This window comes from Contarinia nasturtii, unplaced genomic scaffold, assembly GCF_009176525.2.
Source record: "Contarinia nasturtii isolate CC-2019 unplaced genomic scaffold, AAFC_CNas_1.1 Cnas_scaffold_1836, whole genome shotgun sequence".
NCBI lineage: Eukaryota > Metazoa > Arthropoda > Insecta > Diptera > Cecidomyiidae > Contarinia > Contarinia nasturtii.
In genome coordinates this window covers 1-20,598 of record NW_022199167.1, presented here as the reverse complement: position 1 = coordinate 20,598, position 20,598 = coordinate 1, and the positions used below count along the sequence as shown (strand labels likewise).

The following is a 20,598-nucleotide window of genomic DNA, read 5'->3' as shown; positions in this document are numbered from 1 at the left end:
TATTATTTTTTTTTTTTTTGAAGTAGAAAAAATGTGTGCGCGAATGATGGCCACTGAACTTGTGTAACTAAGATCTCTTTTATAAACTTGATTTGAAAATAATTCTGTTGCTCCTTAATTCGAGCCACAATTCATTGCTTTGATCTGCTAAATTAGAGATCGTAATTAATTATTTACAGCGGATTCTATTTTGGTAGATCTTTTTCTTCGGTGTGAAATGAAATTAATTTTGTTTCCAAACAAAAATAATAATGATTGGAATTTTTCACTTGCGTCTTATCATTTTTGGGGTAGACAAAATGTATTTGCGAATGATGACCATTGAACTTGTTTTTCAATTTTTAATCTTAACCGGAATCAAATTATTTACATCATTTTAATATGTTATTCAAACGTTGGCTATACATTTGAATGGTAAACGGAATAAATGATCATTTTATTATCAATTCACTGTGAGAGTCGTTTTATTTTCATGCAATTTGATTGGAATATTTTATTTTTCTTATAGATGAATTTTGTGATGAGATTTATAATTGTAGTCGTTTCTTTCATTTTAAGTGTTTTTGATATAAGTGTTCAGGGTAAATACAAATTTCGTCTTGAAAGGAGTTATACCAACAACATTCTTAATTTTTACCTAGATTTTTACTCTTCCGCACACAGAAGTAAAATTTCTTATCACTTTTTAAACATTTCTAAGCAATTGGCTTGCTGTAGCAAATGTGGTCAAATCTAATTGGTTGTTTTGACATAAATTTAAAAATCAGACCACTATATTGAAATTGAAGTTTTTAATCAGTATCAACTATATGTTTATTCACCATCATTTGACCTTGTGTCTTTGCTATAAATATGGAGGTTAAACGCAACAAGTAATCATTCTAATTGGAAGATACTTTCGGTAATTTCACATTTCGATTGCCGCTTTCATTATAAGAATAGTGTCCGCGATTAAATTTATTGGATTAACTTGTTAATAAATCCCACAAAGTGTTTAATCCAACCAAATAAGATGATGAAATTTTTATTTGTGATCGTTTTTCTCGTCGTCGCGAGTGTACAAGGTAATTTTATGTGAAGACAAAAAAAAATAGTGAAACTTTAATATCCCTAGTAACAAATCTGATATGAATTATGTCAACGTTTTCAATCATTTTCTCAGACAATATCAACGCTACTGATGGCAGTGAATATCTTTACAAGGCCATTAAATCAGGTTAGTTGAAGACAATGAATATTCCTTTCATTGAATCATTTCATATATTCACAACGATTTTTGATCTTTAAATTTAAATTATTTCCGTTCATTAAATCTAGGCAGAGTAGACGTAGTCACCTTTCTAATCGATAATGGTGCAAATGTGAATGAATTTGGTGAAAAAAAAGTGAATGAGTTTGAACCTTCTCCGGTCACACCACTCCAATTGGCCGTTGCTAAAAGTATTTTTCAATTGTGAATTGAATAGAAAAGTATTTATTCAGATGAATTATATATATTTTGCAGGTCAAACGGAGATAGTTAAAATTCTCATCGAACATGGAGGTGATGTAAATTATGTAAACGACAAAAACGAAACTCTACTTCATATAGCAACAATGTTCGGTAATTTGGCACAATTTTGAATTAATATTTTCTTATCTGCGCACGTCAGCTAATCAGTGTCAATTTATTAATGTTCAGATAATTTGGAAATATGCAAAATCCTAGTTGCCAATGGAATGAACGTGAATGCTGAAGACTACGAAAAGGTCATACCACTCGATATAGCCGCTGTCTATGGTATTTGCTTATATGTTCAGAAACTAGAATTGATTTTAGTTGATTTAAGCTATTAACTGTTTATCCGCTCAATATTTCAGGCTCAAACGAGATTGTTGAATATTTAATTGCACGCGGAGCGAATATAACTGCCAATGGTGAACTAATGTTAACACCTTTACATATGGCTGCCTGGAATGGTATAATTTCCAATTTTTGAATAATAAAAATGAAATTCAAATACTTTGTCTGTTTAATCAACATTTCAGGCAATTTGAACACTTGTAAAAGTCTAATTGCACATGGAGCGGACGTTAATGCAAAAAACGAAATGAATTTTACACCTTTACATTTCGTAGCTGTTCTTGGTAATTATTCATTTTTATTACTTTTCCGCACACATCTAGTGTGTAAGGGGGAAGAATTGCAATGGGTCAAAATTTACGACATCTCAAAAACATGTTTTCTGAACGTTCCTGAGGTCAGAGAACCCGAATCAAGCCGTTTTGAGCATGGTTTATGTTAATCTGTACGTCGTACGTCGTACGCAAAATTTGTTAGCAAGATTGCGCTCATCGTAGAAACTTAATTCAAAATCTGACTTTACGGGATGATTGGGGGTCCCGAGGAATAGAAATCATTAGATTTTGAGCGAATTTGGTTGATGGAAAAAAATGTCATGCCTGGAGTGATACCTATGAAAAAGAGTCCAATTTTCGTCCAAAAGTCATACTTAATGTAGACTTAAACACTCATAAATATGTATTGGGGGGTTTTTTGGCACGAGAAAACCGAATATGATGTTAGTTTTGAGATACAGTCAATTTTTAATACAGTTTCCTTGAAAAAATCACAAAAAAAATGAATTTTTGTATGGGATCCATGCCTATATGCTACCTTACATTCTGAAAGTTTGAAGAGTTTTCAATCAAAATTAGGGGTACCTGTCATACGGAATATTCAATTTTTGGCTCAAAAACGAATATTTTGTATGGGAGGTACTCTTCATTTTGGTTGAAATTTCTCCAAACCCTCCGAATGTTATTTTTTTGTGAAAAAAATACCCTGTGCAAAGTTTAACGCCATTAGGTAGAATACAGACATGGCTCCCATACAAAAATCCAAATTTTTTGTGACTTTTGTTATGAAAAGTGTTTCAAAAATAATTTCTATGGTAAAATTAACGTCAGACATATTTTTTATTATATTGTTATGTTAGGGAATAGAATACTTTCAAATGTCATACATATGAGTTCATCATGAAAGTGTGAAAAATCTTCTGCTATTAAATTAAAGAATATTTCGATGCCAAGGTTTGAACATATTTTTTGGTCTCGAACTTTACGCCGCTTGAAAGGCTTGAAAATTCGAACAAATATTATTTTGAACTTGCTTAATGAAATACGCAACTACCACCGTATGGAAAAGTTCGTCTTACTCCCGTAAGACTCTTTATTTTTAAATAATTAATATTATGATCAATGCGGCAAAGTATTAAAATCATTTGATTAATGTTTCAGGTACAAAGGAATTAGCTGAATATCTGATTACAGAAGGAGCTAATGTCAATGCTACAGGTGAAGGTATGATGACGCCTCTGCATTCTGCTTACTTTTTTGGTAATTAAAAACATTTCAAAATAAACATTGAGAATTTCCAATATAGAATTTCTTTTCACTGTTTAGGCAATAAAGAAGTGCAAGAGGTCTTGATTGCTAATAAAGCAGATGAAAATGCAAAAGACGAAAATAATAAAATACCACGTGAAATGGATAATGGTAATGTTTTATTTTAAATTATTATTTGATAGAGACATTTTTTAATCGAAACTGTTTCATTTAATATTCTAGAGAAAGGAAAAAAGGAGAAACTCCAAATTATTGCTACAATAAATTCGAAGAAGAGAATGTTCGAAAGCTTATAGTAGATGTAAAGTCACTTTCATCTCAAAGGCAGATACTAGAATAATCAAGCTTAAACCGATTTTATTATTCACTTTTCAGGCAACGAAGAACTTATTGATTGATCATGGCGCTGATGTGAATGAATGCTAAAAACATTGATGATAAGATACCGAGTGAAATAAGTATTCTTATATAAAAATAAATAAAGAGACATTATTAATTTTAATTAATTAATAATACACATTCTTTCAGCGTTCAAATTGAAAGAATATCATTTTAAGGCATTTTTCTCATAAGTGCCTCTTCACAGTCTAAGTTTTACACCGATCAATAAATGTCGTTGAAAATTTGACCAGATCTCTTCCTTGTAATGCCCAATCATCCCGTAAAGTCAGATTTTGAATTTCATGTCTGAGCACGAAACCATCGTGTCACCAAAATGGTTGAAAAATTGTTAAAAAATGTATGCATAATGTGGGTACTCCATTCGGACCAAAAAAAATTACACCGGTCAACAGATATTGCTCAAAAACTAATCAGCACGTCTCCTAGTAGTCCCAAATCATCCTGCAAAGTCAGAATTTGAATTGAGTTTTTGGAAGAAGACTTATCGCGGTAACAAATTTTGGCAACACGCCACAGGACACAGGACACAGGACACAGGTCACAGGACACAGGACACATCACACACAGCGACGCACATTAATATGCCCCAAAATCATCTCCAATCGTGTTTTCTACATTAAATATGCATAGAAAACATGTTTTGGGTGACTTTAATTTTTTGGCCTAATACAATACCTTTCCTACACTAGGTGTGCGGAAAAGTAAAATCCTAATTTTGTTGTGTAGATAAAGACTCCGATTTACCGCCAAATTTTTAACTTCTCTGCCATATTTATTATGAATCTTAACATGCAAATATATAAATAAATAAAGAGCCATAATCTTCGAAAAGAAATGGAATAATTGTCTTTTGTTATTTTTTTAAAAATAAATGTGTTCTAAATAAAAGTTCAAAGGATTAAAAGTTTTAATTAAAATATGACTACAAACGTATATGCTGTTAAATAATAACTAAAATCTCTTTTATATATATGATTTTTAACTAATCATGTTCCTCTTTGATTCGAGCCACAATTCATTGCTTTGATCTGGTAAATTAGAGATCGGAATTAATTATTTACAGCGGATTGTATTTTCGTAGATCTTTCTTTTTCGGTGTGAAAAAGAATTAATTTTGTGTTCCATCAAAAATAATATTGATTGGAATGTTTCGCTTGCGTCTTATCATTTTTGGGGTAGAAAAAATGTATTTGCGAATGATGACCATTGAACTTGTTTTTCATTTTTCAATCATAACCGACACCAGATTATTTACATCCTTTTACTTTTCCGCACACACCCAGTGTGTAAGGGGAAAGTATTGCAATGGATCAAAATTTACGACATCTCAAAAACATGTTTTCTGGACGTTTTCGAGCCCAGAGAACCCGAATCAAGCCGTTTTGAGCATGTTTGTTGTGGGTTCGTTCCACGTGGTACGTCGTACGTTGTCCGCCGTACGCAAAATTTATCCATCGATTATCTCACCCCCCAGAAAAGTTATTTAAAATCTGACTGTACAGGATGATACGCGAAATCGCGATGAATAGAAATCATTAGATTTTGAGCGACTTTGGTTGATGGACAAAAATTTCTAAGAAAACTAAGGTACTACCAGTACGAGTACACAGCACATGTTCAATATCTTTCGAAAAACAAATATTCGTTATCGGTAATTTGGAAACACTGCGGAAAAGTTAGACTTACGAATGCTCTAGTATAAAAATTTAAAAAATTCGATGCAGAACCAATTTTTTTGAGAATGAGTCAAAATATGTGATATCGCTTGAGGAGTTTAAAAAATCCAATAATTTTTTTGTGAAATATTCGTCTTACTCTTTATTCATCCATAGATTTTATTTCTCATTATTTATCCATTACTAATTAATCGATGTTGTAATTAATAAATCGATGTCGTTCAATTGGTATTTGGTTCGATATAGTGAACTTGTCCATTCTCTAATTTAATTTGTCCTTTTTTCATAAGGCGATTAACGTCCGATTGGCGCATGCATACCATCAAAATGATGTCATCCGTCGATGTTGACGGCATTTCTTTGACTAATGGCATTGCTTGTGGTTTCTTCATATTTTTCTGGCCGGTAAATTGTAAATTCGTTGGCAATAATGTTGAATTTGTTTGCAACATTTTCTTTGGCTCTAAAATTGAATGGTTCATATAACATTTAGTAAAAAAATTCTGGTGAAAAAATATTATCGAATAAAAGAAAATATTCATGAGATTTTGTTACTTACTGCTTGCCAAGTTTAAATTCTGTAATTCATTGACCGCTTTTTCGATGCGTAAACAAGTGTTTGATGCTTCTATGGTATTTTTTTCAATTTCTGTAATTTCTCCTACAGAGACATCTGGTGATAGCTCTGAGAATGTGTAAGCTGTTGACGTTTTGATCACAGGTTCGAGTAAAGTCTCCTCTACTGTTTCATCCAAATTAATTATTTCGGTCGATTCTAATGGTTGAACACCATTGTTGCCAAATGTTATGTCTTCAATCAAACTATCATCATCAGATAATATTTCGATGACCGTTGTATCGATATCTCCAACATCGCTTTTTTCGGCCACATCCAAATGATTATTATCATTTTGTGCCTTTAATGTGCGCACATCCATAAATATGATATCATCTGACGCAAACATACTGGATGACCATTTTTCGGTTGTGTTGATGTTCATACATCGACTCTGTTGTTGGGAGGTATTCGACACATTTTTCTCTGGCACCATAGAAGGTGTGGCGTATGAACGTTCACTTGAATTGCCCGCTGAAAACGTACCAGATGGACATTTTTCAACCGCTTGCATCGTGCTGGTATTTTTAACCGGTTGTTTCGGTACTCTGGGTTGTTTAAAGACAAATGAATGACTCTTGTCTTGCAATGATGGCTGCTGAATTGTATTAGCCGAAACAAATGTACCGGATGAACCGTGGTTTGTATTCCGATTCGGGCGATTTTTATACTTTCTTGTCCAGGGACCCATGCGTATATTTCGGATCCATGCTGTTTTTGGATCTATGTAATTCTGTTGACTTTTCAACTCGAATTTTGAAGGAGCTTTCATTTTTTGCGATTTTACAAAAATATTGAGTTAAAAAAAAGTTGTTGTCGAACAGTAAATATGGCGCACGAAAAAATTGGTGGAAAACAGCAAAAATTTGATTTTATCTGATCTGGCTATGGAATGAAATAATTTCAGAATTCGTTTCACTAAAATTGACACCGTAAACACAAAAAAATATGCGAAAAATAGAACTTTAGAGTTTTGATTTAAAATTAAGTTTTTTTTTGCTGAAAAATCTAAACTGAAATCAAACTGAACTTGGAGAAAATGTTCAAAAATTCGTTAACACTGTTTATCGTGAGAATTTAACGTAAGACGTATTGCTTCTTTGCAAAATATAAATAGAATGAAAAGATCTACAAAAATCGTCCCTTTTTATTCACAGTGTCGGTACTGCTTTCACAGCTTATATGTTTTCATCATTTTTTTGCAGTATGCATTTGTGAATGCCTTTTTTGGACACATATGACTCTTGTATTTTCAATGTGTGCGTCGCACATAGTGCGTTGGAAAGGAAACTGTGTGCGCGCACTACTATGAGAAATTAACAGCTATGGTCATCAAGTCGAGTAGGCTATACAAAACTACAAAATTATGTGAATTACACAGAATAAACTAACTAAATTTTGTAGCATATTTACAATTTAATTATATTTTATATTCGAAGAAAGGAGACTGTATCTCGGTAGGCTCTAGCGAAATAAGTTATTTCAAATAACACACTAATACACAGAAGCACACTGACTCTGGCTCTGTGTGTATGTGAGTGCAGAATTTTGCAAAAGCCTAAAAATATCTACAATTCTACATATCGTTGGATTCTACTCTTAATTACCTTTCTAATGATGAAAAACATCAAAACATTATATATTTTTTTTATTCGATAGAAAATTACTTTTCAAAATGATGATGAAAATTTCGGTTTTCCCTTGATCATATCACCAAAAGCATTTCAGAAAATCCATGGATTTGATGATACATTCTTAACTGTAAAATCAATAGAATGTAGAATCCAATATCTTTCCAACGGTGTATCAAAAGTCACCACCCTGTTTGCCGATTTATCTGTGGTAGAACTTTTCATAAATTAAAAAAAAATTCGACTTCTTCACATTCGTGACACCAAATTCGATTCTGAAAAATTAACTTGGCAAACTTTTCCATTCGAATCTACTCATAAATACCGTTCTAATGGTGTATCAAACACCATGATGATATTCATTGAAAAATAAAGAAAAAATCATGATAAAAATACGAAAAAAACCACAGTAAGCTCTTTATTTAAATATATTCAAACTTGTCATTTATTTTTCTCATTACGTATTATGTTGCCTGATTTCATGGGTAATCGATGGGTTAAACCGGCTTATACCAAGATTAATGGGGAGGAGCTTGAAAAAGCCGTACAGAAAATTTCGTCTTATTTGTGGCTTGCCAGATCCAAAGTCTTCTTAAGATGCATTTGTGGATGATGACGGTGACGTTTGTTACTTTGGTTCTGATGCCATGACATCGTAAGCAATTTGCTGCTTTTTTTTATATTTTAAATGACTGTAATAGAAATGTATATATTGAATAAAGCGTAAAAACATAATTACGTATTAAAATTTGACGTATTTGAATCGTTGGCTTTTTTAAGTAGACGTTAAAATCAAATAAATAAATAAATAAAATACTCACTGATATGCGGATGTTAGAACTTTTTTGATGTGCTTTTGAAACTCATCCCTGGAATATTCGTTATGAGTGTTCACAACCACTCTATAAATAACGTCCAGAATATTTTTGTAGTTCTGAAGCGATATTTTAGATTGAAGTTTCGACCATGATCTTCCAGTCCACGTGAAATTCAATAGAAATATGCGATTAATTACCACCCGCACCAACTCTTTCACCATTATGGCGGGATCCAAAAGTTGATTCCAACCGTAAACATCAGCCTTTTTACTAAGAATTTTAATCTGTCAATGGAAAAATGATTAAAATTATGTCAAAATATTTAAAGATATTGAATCTTACCGTAGCATTTTTAAATTTGGAATCTTCCAATTTTTCGTTGAATTGATCGCATTTGGTTTGCGTATTGCATGGTAAACTATTCGAAAAAATAAATAAATCCATTTCATCCAATTTTTTTTGAGCATCTTCTTCCGCATCTCTCAACCCATCCGTCAGCCAATTTATTATTTTGGTCGATTTTAATGGTTGAAAACCTGTGTTATTAATCATTTTGTCACCATCATATGATAGTTCCATGGCCGTTGCATGGGTAGTTTCAACAACATGGGTTTCTTGATGCACATTCGAGTGACTCTTATCTTGTACCATTGAGGTACGCAGGTCCATAGCGTCTGATGATGCACACATACAAGACGAACAATTTTCTGTTGTGGTAGTATTCATTAGGTGTTGGATGACAATTGAAAGTCTATCTTCTTGCACCGTGAATGATTCATTATCTCTCTCGTATGATGAAAGCTTAGTTGTCTCGGACACCACAAACGTACTAGATAAATGTTTATACACTGGTTGCCTCGTGGTTATATTTTTAAGCGACTCTTTCGGTATTTGAAAGACACTCGAATTATCCGTGTCTTGTACCGTTGATGTCTGTGGGTTGCTGTAAATTGATATAAATGGAGATCCATTTTCTGTCGATGACGATACAGTATTATTATGCATTGTCGGTTCAAATTTTACTGCATGATGTGTGTTCTGGAGACAATTCTTTGGGTACTTTCTTGTAGTGCCCGAGCCCATATTTCGGATCCATGACTTCGTCGGATCCATAATTTTATGTTGGTTCTTTTGTATTTTTGATGATACGTTTTTATTTGTTTCGTTCACTACAGACGAAGGTACAAAAGAATGACCCTTGTCTTGAACCAATTGCTTCTGATTCGTGTCAACAGGTAAGAATCTACTGGACCAATATTTTTCCGTCGATGGTCTCACGGTATTAGATTGCATATGGTGTTCCATTCTTCCGATATTCTTCGCAACGAATCCTTCCCAACTAACTTTGTGGCGATTGTGGTGTGGTTTAAACTTTCTCGCGGTGCCCGGACCCATATTTTGGATCCATGCTTTCCTTGGATCCATGTAACCACTTTAATTTTATCCAATTTTCCAATGAAATTCAATCGGTTTGCTTTCAAAGACTGTCGTGTCACACGATACGCGGAAAGTCCTTCTACCTTAACTTCAAAGCTTTTGAAATAGAAACGAATTTAAACGATGAGGAATTACGAAAAAATATTTTAAACAACAATTTTGACTAAAGAATATGATTTTTGTTTGAGAAATACGATAAATTTTTGATTGAACATGAATTTGAAACAAAAAGAGTATTTAAAACACCGTTTATCTTAAGAATTTAGCTGGAAGTCTATTCTTCGAAAAACACAAGTGGAATGAAGATGAAAAGTCGCCTTTCGAGGAAAAAACATGCTTTTTATTCACGGTGTCCCTTGTATTGCCCGATAGGTGTGTAACCATATAAATGTTCGAAGCAAGGGTATGAAATAGGCGTAGCCATTTTTGATCATTTTTGAGAAAGTATTTTTTCCGATGCCATAAATTAGAGTTTTCGTTGCCATAATTTGACATTTTTGTGTGGATTTTCATTCAAAAATGCAAATTATGGATGTAGATACATTGCGGTACCACACATCATCTTCAAATTTTATTGTTTCCCCGCAATGTATCTGCATCCATAATTTGCATTTTTGAATGAAAATCAACAAAAAATTTCAAATTAGGGCAACGAACAAACATGATCAAAAATGGCCAAGCCTTGTATGAAATGTTCAGAAAACAAAACTTAATTAGCAATATTAAGTTATGCAAGCAACAATTTTGTAAGCAAAATTATGGCAAAAATACGAGTACACGACCCTATTAAAAAACAAAATGCACCGAACATTTGATCATAAAGTGAGAATGTTGATGCTATTTATGAAGTATATGGGAAAAATCCAGTTAACTTTAATCAAAATCGATTAAAGATTTCGTTTGATTTGTTGTCAAAAAAAACTGAATAACAATATTAGATTTTGAAAACAACATTTCGAGCATTAAGTTTAGAGAATTTGAGCAAACAAGTTGTGAACTACTCCAAAGGCCAGATCAAAATAAAAAAAATTCAAAGTATACCAGTAAATACCAATAATGAGACGACAATACGGAAAAAAGTCGGGAACGAGAAAAAGCAACGTAAAAACGCAAGTATGACGCACAGATTATTTGCTTCAAAAAAAGTTCTCATCAAGAGAAAATTTCTTAAACCTTTGATTCGTTACCAAAAATAGATTTAAGAATGAAACTAATTTAAAAATCTAGTTGTCGTGTCACTTGAATTTTTGATAAAGTAAACCAACGATTAGTTTTTTTGTCCAAACAGGGACGGAATCACCTCGGACGACCTGCGAAAATGAAGGCAATTGATAAAATTGTAAATATTTTCCTACATTTATTTCGAACATTCCATTTAACAATCTTTCGTTTATTTGATGAAAACATTGTATAGGCTGAATATTACCGTGAATATTATCAAGATGAAATCAGAGAGGTTTGATTTGTGAAAATTTCAATTAACACAATGAAAAAATGAAAAAAAACCTCTGTATTTTAGGAAAATATTGCCAAATCTAAATTAAACGGCACATCTGTTGCAACGGCTGATTCACAACATTTCGACAATATGGATCCAAAAACATTACGTAAGAAAACAAATTCAAGAAATATTTCCCCGAAGCAGAAACATTCAAAGAGATCAAGATTCTGACGGGTCACCAAGTGAATCAAATTCATCTAATCGTTATCGTATATATTAAACTAATGGAAATGAGATGGTAAAATATGGACTCAGGATTTAAATATCTATTGTAACTGAGATTAAATTGATCGATATTTATGAATGTGTAATGGGATTTAAAAAAAAAAAATCGGAAAATATTGTTTCACTTAACTATTAAGAGGTTGCATGGTGAGTCAGACAATGTTTGTTAAATGTTTTTTCACTTTTAACATTTTCTGTCTCTTTATAAAATCCTTTTCTTCTATTTCAATTCTCTTTCTCGCTTTAACTTTGTCGCCCTACTTTTAAAACACCACCATAAAATATAATGACCTTTTCTTGTCTGCTTCGATGCACTTATAAACCTAACAGGTAAATGTGACATCTCTTCAATACTTCTGTTTGCTACACTCAACAAAGAGACATTCTTGCTTAATTTAACATCTGACTTTCACCAGTTCAGTGCAATATTTTTCATTTTTAACGTAAAATTTTCGGTATTTGTTCAAAAATTACTCTTTTTCTCAGTCTCAATTTGAAAAATTCAATTTCGGCACTAAAAATGGTGTCGATCAATGTTCCAATTTTATTGCTTAGTTCTTTTGTATTTTCTGCTGTTTCGTCAAGTAAGCATTTTTCGATGTTTTTTTGTCCAAAATTCAAATCAATTCGATTTCAAACTTTCAGATCCCGTTTCCAACGATAGCGCACTTATTCAGTAAGTTATTAATTCATTAGTCATCAATTCATGTATGTTTTTACACTTTTTTTCGTTCTTCCTTGATGTGGTGCAGTCGCCAACGACGCTGTCTTTACTTCTGTCATTTTCGCCGCATTCATCATGTAACGAAGTTAAGGTGAGAATTTGAGAATTTTGGAAAATCTTTTTGATGATTTTTAATCGAATAATGAATTTCCGCGTTGTTTTCCTTAAAAGCAGTCTCGACGAAGATTTATTCGATGCGGCAGCCGAAGGTAAGCTTTATTTTAAATTACTAGATTTTTTTTTGAAAATGGTGTTCTTTTGTTAGGTTCAGAAATCAGAATATGGAAATACATTCGACGAGGAGCCAATGTTAATTATGTAAACGCAAATAACGAAAGTCCATTAATCGCCGCTGCGCACAGTGGTAAAGAAATTTATTAAAATTAAAAGTGGTAAAACATTGAATGAATAACCATGATTTCTCTCAGGTGACGTAGATGCTGTGGATCTATTGATATCGAATGGAGCGAATGTTAATCATAGAAACGCTAACGGTGACACCAGTTTAACGACTGCAGTATATTTTGGTAATTTCAATCTTATTGAAGGAAAACTGAAAATCGAAAACCATTAAAAATTGAAATTTACACTTTTTAGGCCATAGACGAGTCGTTGAAACATTGTTAAAAAACGGTGCAATTGTTAACTGTCAAAATTTTCATGGTGAAACCGGTCTTCATTTGGCTGCAAGGAGAGGTAATCATTATATTGAATAAAGTTCAGATGCAAAATATGCATTTGGCCCCTCTTTCATTGTGCCCAGAATGAAAAGTTAACGATAAGAAACTAAAGACTGTAAAAAAACGTTTTTTAGGTAACAGAAAAATTGCCGATTTGTTACGAACGTATGGTGCCAATATAAATGTTCGTAACCACGAGGGAAAAACGCCGTTGGAAGTAGCTGTGGAAAATGGTAATTATGTCTTCTTTTTTTTCTTCTTTTTGTTTTCTTTCTAAACATTTGCTGCTGTTATTACTCTCCTTCCTTTTATTGTATTGTCTATTATTAATTTTTTGTCGTTCTTTCTATTCCTTCCACTTTCTTTTTCATCTTCTTCATTATCACCTTCTTCATCTATTCATCATGCACTTTTCGTTGTGTAACGGCATGTATTTTCAATGTATTTGTATGATTTTCAGGTCAAAGAAAGGTCATTGAAGTTTTAAATAGATTTGGTGATGAAATTCACGATGAATCGTCTGTTAATGAAATTAACTCAACCGCCGTTCCAACAGAATCTCCAGTCATTGTACCTGCTCCGCATGAAGCCTTAAAAAATGGTAACTTCAACAAAAATCAAGATAAAAAAAAAAACACTTACGTTTCATTTTTTTATAGCTTGCGATTCATATGTGAAATTTGCACAACGTATACCGATTTTGGAACCTCGCATTTTGGGTGGTGAAGAAGCGAAAGCCGACGAATTCCCATGGATGGTAACTATATTCAATATATAAAATTTCAAGTGCCTGAAAGAGCAGCACAACCTATAATAGCTCTGATCATCAATCAAAACTGCTATCACATCATGTGCATATTTCTTTTGTAAAACAGGCTGCATTGGGTCATTTGAACTCAAAACTCAAGGTCGAATTCAATTGTGGTGGCACGCTTATCTCGGACAGATTTGTGTTGACAGCAGCACATTGCGTGAAAGCGTCATTGAAACTGGTGTTGGTTCGATTTGGAAAGGTGAGTAAAATACAAAATAATTTAAAAATGGCCAGAAATTTGATGGAAAAACTGCTTTAAAACAGTTAAAACTGACTGAAGACGATGGACTTGAGGCTGTCGATCGACTTATTGAGGTAAATAATAAATTTCAAATGTCGATCAACTTATTGAGGTAAATAATTTGAAAAACATTTTCAAATATTTGAAATGCATCTTTTATTAAGGAGGTGATATCACATCCCGATTATTCACCACGAACCAAATCATCTGACCTGGCGTTGATTCGTGTGGAGAAAATTGACTTCACCAGACACGTAATTCCGGCATGTTTACAAACCGACACACATGACATGCATCCGGATGTCAAACTGTTTGTGACCGGCTGGGGTACAACATCTTCAATACGTAAGTGTTTCAACAAATTAATTGAATTGGAATCAGTCTTTTTAATCTTTTTACTTAATTTTCAAAGGAACCAAAAAGGCGTCAACTCTACTGAAAACGCAATTAATGTCAATGCCCCTCTCCGAATGCAGCACCATGATTATGAATCATAATCAACGGCCAATTTATTCGAGCTTTAAGAACCTTACGGTCGGTCATTATTGTGCGTTTGATCCAAGTGCCCGAAATGATAGTTGCCAGGGTGACAGCGGGGGGCCACTTCAGGTCTTTCCATCAAATTCAACCATATCAACGGTTGTGGGCATCGTGTCATTTGGCATTAGTTGTGGCACAGCACTACCGGGCGTTTATACAAGAGTCTCTCACTATTTAGAGTGGATCGAGTCATATGTTTGGTTAAATGCATAACTTTCATTGAAATATTGTTAGTTTTTATATTTTTTTGGACGTAATAAAGGCGATTTAAATTTTTAAATGACAGTATTGTCAATGGAACAGTTCATTCTCCTCTTTCCAGTGTATTAATTTCCCCTTTTAATAATAATTCCAGTGATTGGAATAGAATGACAGATGAAATGTCAAAATCAACATCACTTATGTCAACGTAAAAACTAAATTTTGTTATTATAGAATCAATTGGATGTTTTTTTTTTGCTTTGTCGGAGAGATTATAGGTGGAAAAAGATATTTTTGGCATGCAAATAATACCAGAGTGAGTAAACGAATTTAATTGGAATAAATTCGGTGACAATAATCACCAGTTTCATTTCTCCAGTATTGGAATTTCAGTATACAAACAAGTCGTTTTAAACGAAAAGTCTTCTTTTATCCAGCTATTGCATTTTGCCGGTCGTATTAGTTGGTAACTGACCTTATTCTACTTAAGAAAAAGCTACTTCTACCGAAATTCAACTAAAAAAGAACCATGGAGAAAACAATTGTTTATGCAGAGCTAGGGGTGAAATTGGAACTGGCATTCTTTTATGAAGAAGCGCTAATTAATTTTAATTTGGAGTCAACAGGAGAATGAAAATCATATCACCATTTGAAATTTGGTACAAAATCATCAACAATGAGGAAAATAGGTATGGATATTTTTTATTTTCGAAACGCTGGAAATCAGTTTGAATGCTGCTATAACATAAGAGATAGGTCGAAAAATGTAAAGTAAGCGTTGTAATATATATTTTGCTTGAAATTTTTTATTTAAAATTGAAATAAGATTTTCTAATAGGATTTATTTTTTTTTTTTTGAACAGGAAGCAGTGATTCGTTAATTGCTATTGCCACTAAGACTTACTTAGAGTAATGTGCTAGCCAGAATTTGCTGGCTAGCAGTGCTAGTGCGATACGCTCGACGCATGAGAGACGCGTGTCTATGTGAAAGAAGCATTCTATATGAAGCACTATGTACGCTCGTATTTCAATTTATTTTATCCGCTGTACTTCTGTTATGTTCATGATTTTTTTTAAATGATTTTACTTTCAATTCCAAGATTTATTTTTATTGCTGTTTTCATTTTAAAAAAAATCATGAACATAACAGAAGTACAGCAGATAAAATAAATCGAAATACGAGCGTACATAGCGCTTCATATAGAATGCTTCTTTCACATAGACACGCGTCTTCCATGCGTCGAGCGTATCGCACTAGCACTGCTAGCCAGCAAATGCTGGCTAGCACATTACTCTAAGTAAGTCTTAGTGTCAATAGCAATTAACGAATCACTGACAGGAAGAAGTAATGGAAATTACCGAGATCAAAGGTCATTAAATAGAAAAATTCAAGGTTTTATATGCCATATTCCATATGTTTAAAGACTTCTTTTCATCTGCTCATGGTTCTCATTTGCAGAGTCACCGTCTGGGCACAAATTATCTATGAGTTCTCTACAAATACGCTTGATTGAAGTACATTCGTCATCAAAAAATGAAGAAAACGGACAACAAAATAGAAGAGATTTTATCGCAGTTATCGAATCCTAGTCGATCGTTTGAATTAATTCAAAAATTCATGCGACGAATGGATCGCTGATAATTTATGGAAGGAATTTCGGAGCCAAATCATATGTAGAAAATTGAAGCTGTGATTTAGTGTCAACCAAATCGAATGATAAGCAATTTTTATTTTTTTTAATGGAATTTTATTGTTCTTATTTTTCCACACACCTAGTGTGAGAAAGGTATTTTTTATATCAATTTCAAAATATAATTTAATAAAAACTGATTTGAAATGGATCATGGAATTTTAATTGTATAAAAAGTGAATATTTCGCGTCATTCAAAGACGATCAATTCATTAAAGCGAATAAAACAACATTTGACAGTTGAAAGCTTCAAACCAGAATGTAAAAATGTTTATTTATTGCAATGTATCGCGGGCAATATGAATGTCAAGCAGTCAAAGCAGGCAACCCTGCACAGAACGCGTCAACTTCACCCCGAACGGCTGTCAAATCGGATCGCTTTTGTTATCTTGCATACGTACATTTAGATTTTCACAATAAAAATCCATTTTTCGTCATTTTTCATATTTCCAGGAAAAACCAATTTGAAAATATTTTTTTTGCTGCTGAGGAAATGACACGAAAGTATAATCATCAATTTTTGAAAAAAATCTCCTTCATAACTAATATGTATTTGTCTTGAGGGCGTATTTGCTAGCATTAATGAAGTGTTAAACGGACATTGTAGCATCGGTCATTTTTTTTCTTTCTATTTATTTAAAAATAATTAAATAATATATTTATCGAAAATGGTTCAAGCAATAATTGGTTTTAGGCCCATTTCCTTTGAGTAACTTTATTTCAAGAACAAAATTAAGTTTTTTTTTAAGATCGTATGTAAATTGTTCAAACTTATGATTGCCGAAATGTGAATAATTAAAATGAGTTCATAATGAAGTAGATACGAAAAGAAAAGAAGTCTCTCAATTAAAATCAACAAATTTCCTTTTAAGTCGATTCGAGCCTGAAATGACTCATATTTTTGTTATTAACATGAACAAGAACTATGGAATTAACCACAACAAACATTTGACCAAAACCAACGTTTTTTTTCTTCAAGGCTTTTCTTTACATGGAATTCCACTCTTTCTATTTTTCTTTTTTTATTCATAATCAATAAAACAGTAGAATGACATTATTCCATTGAAGATGTAGTATGTTTGTTCTTCACACCAGTTTTTTCCAAAAAAATATTCTCTGAACCAAATTCGCATGAACATTAATTTAATCAATAAATTGATAATATTGGCTAAATAATCAGAATTATATCTCAAAGAAACGATAAGATTACTGCCTAAAATGATAAAAAAATAAAATTCACGTATAGTTGGCGCTACATTCTATGTAATAAGCGTATACTTTCAACGGAAAACAAGTTTGCATAGAATGCAGCGCCAACTATATCTATTGAAAATATCGAGAGGAGAATATGTTTTTATTCAGACATTACTCAGCCATAAGCGCTGAATAACATACTCTCTTCTCGATATATTCAATAGATATGTGAATTTTATTTCTTATCGTTTTAGGCGGTTTTAGGAAATAAATCTATGGTTTCCTTATGACTTCTTTCATCGCGGAATAGCTTGTTTACTTTTTTACCTTTTTTGTTGACGAAATTTTCGAAAAAAATTCCAGTTTTGCTCCAATTCAACAATTTTACCTATCTAAAGCTATAGCTGAAGACAACAATGCAATTCAGTATGTGATCAGATAGTGAAATAAAAAATAACAAGTTCATAGAAATATTCAAATCGCATTGAATGGCTTCTTGAATGTGAGCATTAAAAAACAAACTGGAAAAATCGTTAAAATTTTAAAAAATAGTCAAGATGTTTGAAAAGATCCCGGATCCTCCTTCATTTTTCTTCGTTCCATAATAATCACAATGAGTGATCTTCCATTTATTGCTATTTCCATAGTTCTATTTTTACAACTTTCAATTCATCAAAAAAAAAACTATTCACTAACATCTGATTTTAAAATATTAATATTTGCCAAAAAAAATCAATAATAACGAATTTCAGTTCGAATTCAATTTTGTTTTGCAAATTCAATGTTTTTTTCTTCAGAATAAAGATGAGTAATGCAAAAAAAGTGCCAACCCTGAACATCACGTAATTTCAACTTCATATCACTTTTCATGTGTCATACAAATATAGATACATTTGTGTGAACTGTCAACACGTGAGGAACTGAAATTCCTTTGTCAAGTGCTGAATTTCGCAAAAATAAAGAAAAAAAAATTTGAAAAAATTCGATGAAAAAATAAGCATTACGTGTGATTAAAAAAAAAAAGGAAAATACAATGAATATTGATCAAGAGCCGGAGGCGGATTTAGAGTTTTGTTATTATTCCGGTTCAGAGTCTGAAGTCGATGACTCACCAACAGTGATGAGTAACACAAGCACAATTCAGGACGAACAACATGAAATTGCGCAACATAGCGTCGAATCGTCAATCGAAAATGCTACGGAAGTTGGTGAAACACTGCACAATTTCACCGAAGACAATGCACACATTGAAGCGGATGTGATTATGATATCGTCAGACGAGGAAGATGATGATCGGGCAACAATGACGAGAAAATCGATCGAACCAAAGCAAGACGACGCCAGTATTATGACGACTTTACAAACAGATAGACAATCAGTACTCTATAAATTTCAGCCTGCGCCTTTGATTTTTGTGTCGACAGATGAAGAAGAGGAGGAGGAAGAAGAAATCACTGTAAAGAGTGAACCAGTCGAAGATATTCCGAAAAAAAATGTGGAAATTTCGGACGGATCGATTAGGAATATTTTGCTGCGAGATGGTCATCAGAAGAGAGCATTGCTTCACATGCGAAGAATAAAGAAGAAAATCAAGAAATTGGCCAAAAAGAAAGCAACACAAAAGACAATCAAACCGATCGAAGAAAAACAGTGCCAAATTATCGAAAATGAACCACAGCAAATTGCCGAAACTGAGCCAGACACACAGCAGCCGGATGATCAATCACAAGAACATATTGAAAATGAAAAAGCTAAAGTCAAACCGATTGTATCAACTCCAATACGGAAAAGTCAACGGCAAATTAGGTACGTTTTTTACTGTTAATTTTTGTTCAAATTCGTATTTGCTGCGGAAATATGTAGATCCATTCAAATAAAGTAGGCTGTGAATGATTGACGGTATATTTGATTGCCATTTTTGTTGTTTCAAGAGTCATAGATAGATTTTATCATAGTAGACTGTTTGTGCCACAAATTGATTTGATTGTACTGTTTAACCAAGCCGAACCAAGCACGGTTTAAGATATCGTATAGTAATTCACGACCCGATTTATTTTTCATGATTTTCTCCCACCAAATTCAATATCTTCATGAATCTCATATCGTTCATTTAATAAATCATCGCTCAATGTCAATAATGTCACTGCAATATTGGTGCTTTTCAATGCTTGCTTAGTGCTTTCAATGAAGTATGATTTTTTGTATATACATTCAGCTATTTTTGGTTGAGACGAACGATGCAATGCGATAATAAACAAGACAAACAGTCTACATTGGCTCTAATAGCACACTTTTGTTGAATTCATGATTTGAAAGTACTTTTTTCACTTTATGACTCAGAACCAAATTGAGCAAAGAGTTGAACTGCACTGTATCAAATTATATATGACAGGTTGATTTTCTTTATGTACAAGCACCGGTTAAAGCCGGAAAGTCTTTTCTAAATCGAGAGCCGCTATGAACTTAATCCATTGCTTGTAGGTCCTTTGATCGACTTAATAAAATTAGAAAAAATATGAAATTTTTTAATATTTTTCGGAAGATATTTCTTTATAAAAATATTCATAAAAATTGCGATTTTTCGATTTCAGTAAACAAAACAGAATTGCTCAAATGTCAGAAGATCAAAAGGCCAACGTTTCGGAAAATCAAAAGGCCAAAGTGCCAGAAAAGTCAAAACCAGATCTTGTCACGCCAATTCCAAATGCCGATGAATCATCAGAGTTCAACGAAGAAACTCCAAGTAATGATATCACCAAGCTTTCGTTGACATTCAAACCAATCGGAGGTAATTTTACTCCATTTCAAATTTTTAAGACA

The 20,598-nt window shown here is 32.8% G+C and overlaps 3 protein-coding genes and 1 long non-coding RNA gene across 6 annotated transcripts; all 4 read left to right on the top strand.

Moving 5' to 3' along the window:
* The first annotated feature begins 647 nt into the window (after nucleotides 1-647).
* On the top strand, nucleotides 648-3,948 carry LOC116347350 (serine/threonine-protein kinase TNNI3K-like). Of its 3 annotated transcripts, XR_004201689.1 has the most exons (12): nucleotides 654-1,064; nucleotides 1,163-1,216; nucleotides 1,318-1,440; nucleotides 1,505-1,603; nucleotides 1,682-1,780; nucleotides 1,861-1,959; nucleotides 2,029-2,127; nucleotides 3,280-3,378; nucleotides 3,445-3,537; nucleotides 3,610-3,688; nucleotides 3,763-3,845; nucleotides 3,916-3,948. XR_004201689.1 is itself a non-coding variant. In XM_031777912.1 (11 exons), exons 1-10 carry the CDS (start codon nucleotides 1,013-1,015, stop codon nucleotides 3,681-3,683), a joined length of 891 nt encoding a protein of 296 aa, XP_031633772.1. In that variant the 5' UTR covers nucleotides 648-1,012; the 3' UTR covers nucleotides 3,684-3,711; nucleotides 3,763-3,906. The 3 variants fall into 3 exon arrangements, 2 of the variants coding, with proteins under 2 accessions (XP_031633772.1, XP_031633771.1); XM_031777912.1 differs by lacking the exon at nucleotides 3,916-3,948 and having other exon boundaries at nucleotides 648-1,064; nucleotides 3,610-3,711; nucleotides 3,763-3,906; XM_031777911.1 differs by lacking the exon at nucleotides 3,916-3,948 and having other exon boundaries at nucleotides 655-1,064; nucleotides 3,763-3,906.
* Nucleotides 3,949-10,860: 6,912 nt separating this feature from the next.
* LOC116347352 (coagulation factor X-like) lies at nucleotides 10,861-14,948 on the top strand. The gene is made up of 17 exons (XM_031777913.1): nucleotides 10,861-11,080; nucleotides 11,256-11,306; nucleotides 11,382-11,423; nucleotides 11,487-11,574; nucleotides 12,339-12,369; nucleotides 12,446-12,508; nucleotides 12,589-12,626; nucleotides 12,683-12,781; nucleotides 12,846-12,944; nucleotides 13,015-13,113; nucleotides 13,232-13,330; nucleotides 13,558-13,698; nucleotides 13,757-13,854; nucleotides 13,973-14,110; nucleotides 14,176-14,226; nucleotides 14,317-14,497; nucleotides 14,565-14,948. Exons 1-17 carry the CDS (start codon nucleotides 11,024-11,026, stop codon nucleotides 14,903-14,905), a joined length of 1,716 nt encoding a protein of 571 aa, XP_031633773.1. The 5' UTR covers nucleotides 10,861-11,023; the 3' UTR covers nucleotides 14,906-14,948.
* Nucleotides 14,949-15,094: 146 nt separating this feature from the next.
* Nucleotides 15,095-16,018, top strand: LOC116347351. Its single transcript, XR_004201690.1, has 3 exons — nucleotides 15,095-15,209; nucleotides 15,331-15,664; nucleotides 15,757-16,018. It is a non-coding gene; the product is annotated as an uncharacterized LOC116347351 (long non-coding RNA).
* A 2,665-nt stretch (nucleotides 16,019-18,683) lies between these two features.
* On the top strand, nucleotides 18,684-20,566 carry LOC116347349 (the record flags this gene model as incomplete). The annotated part of the gene is made up of 2 exons (XM_031777910.1): nucleotides 18,684-19,584; nucleotides 20,370-20,566. Coding segments are annotated over exons 1-2 (970 nt in total), but the record flags the coding sequence as incomplete, so codon positions are not given.
* Nucleotides 20,567-20,598: the final 32 nt, after the last annotated feature.

Excerpts from the sequence above, each read along its gene's own strand:
- LOC116347350 (XM_031777912.1), top strand. The coding sequence starts at position 1,013 with ATGATGAAATTTTTATTTGTGATCGTTTTTCTCGTCGTCGCGAGTGTA. Across the intron at positions 1,065-1,162 it reads CGTCGTCGCGAGTGTACAAG|ACAATATCAACGCTACTGAT; the intron begins GTAATTTTATGT and ends TCATTTTCTCAG. Across the intron at positions 1,441-1,504 it reads CCAATTGGCCGTTGCTAAAA|GTCAAACGGAGATAGTTAAA; the intron begins GTATTTTTCAAT and ends TATATTTTGCAG.
- LOC116347352 (XM_031777913.1), top strand. The coding sequence starts at position 11,024 with ATGAGACGACAATACGGAAAAAAGTCGGGAACGAGAAAAAGCAACGTA. Across the intron at positions 11,081-11,255 it reads AAAGCAACGTAAAAACGCAA|GGACGGAATCACCTCGGACG; the intron begins GTATGACGCACA and ends TTGTCCAAACAG. Across the intron at positions 11,424-11,486 it reads ATCAAGATGAAATCAGAGAG|GAAAATATTGCCAAATCTAA; the intron begins GTTTGATTTGTG and ends TCTGTATTTTAG.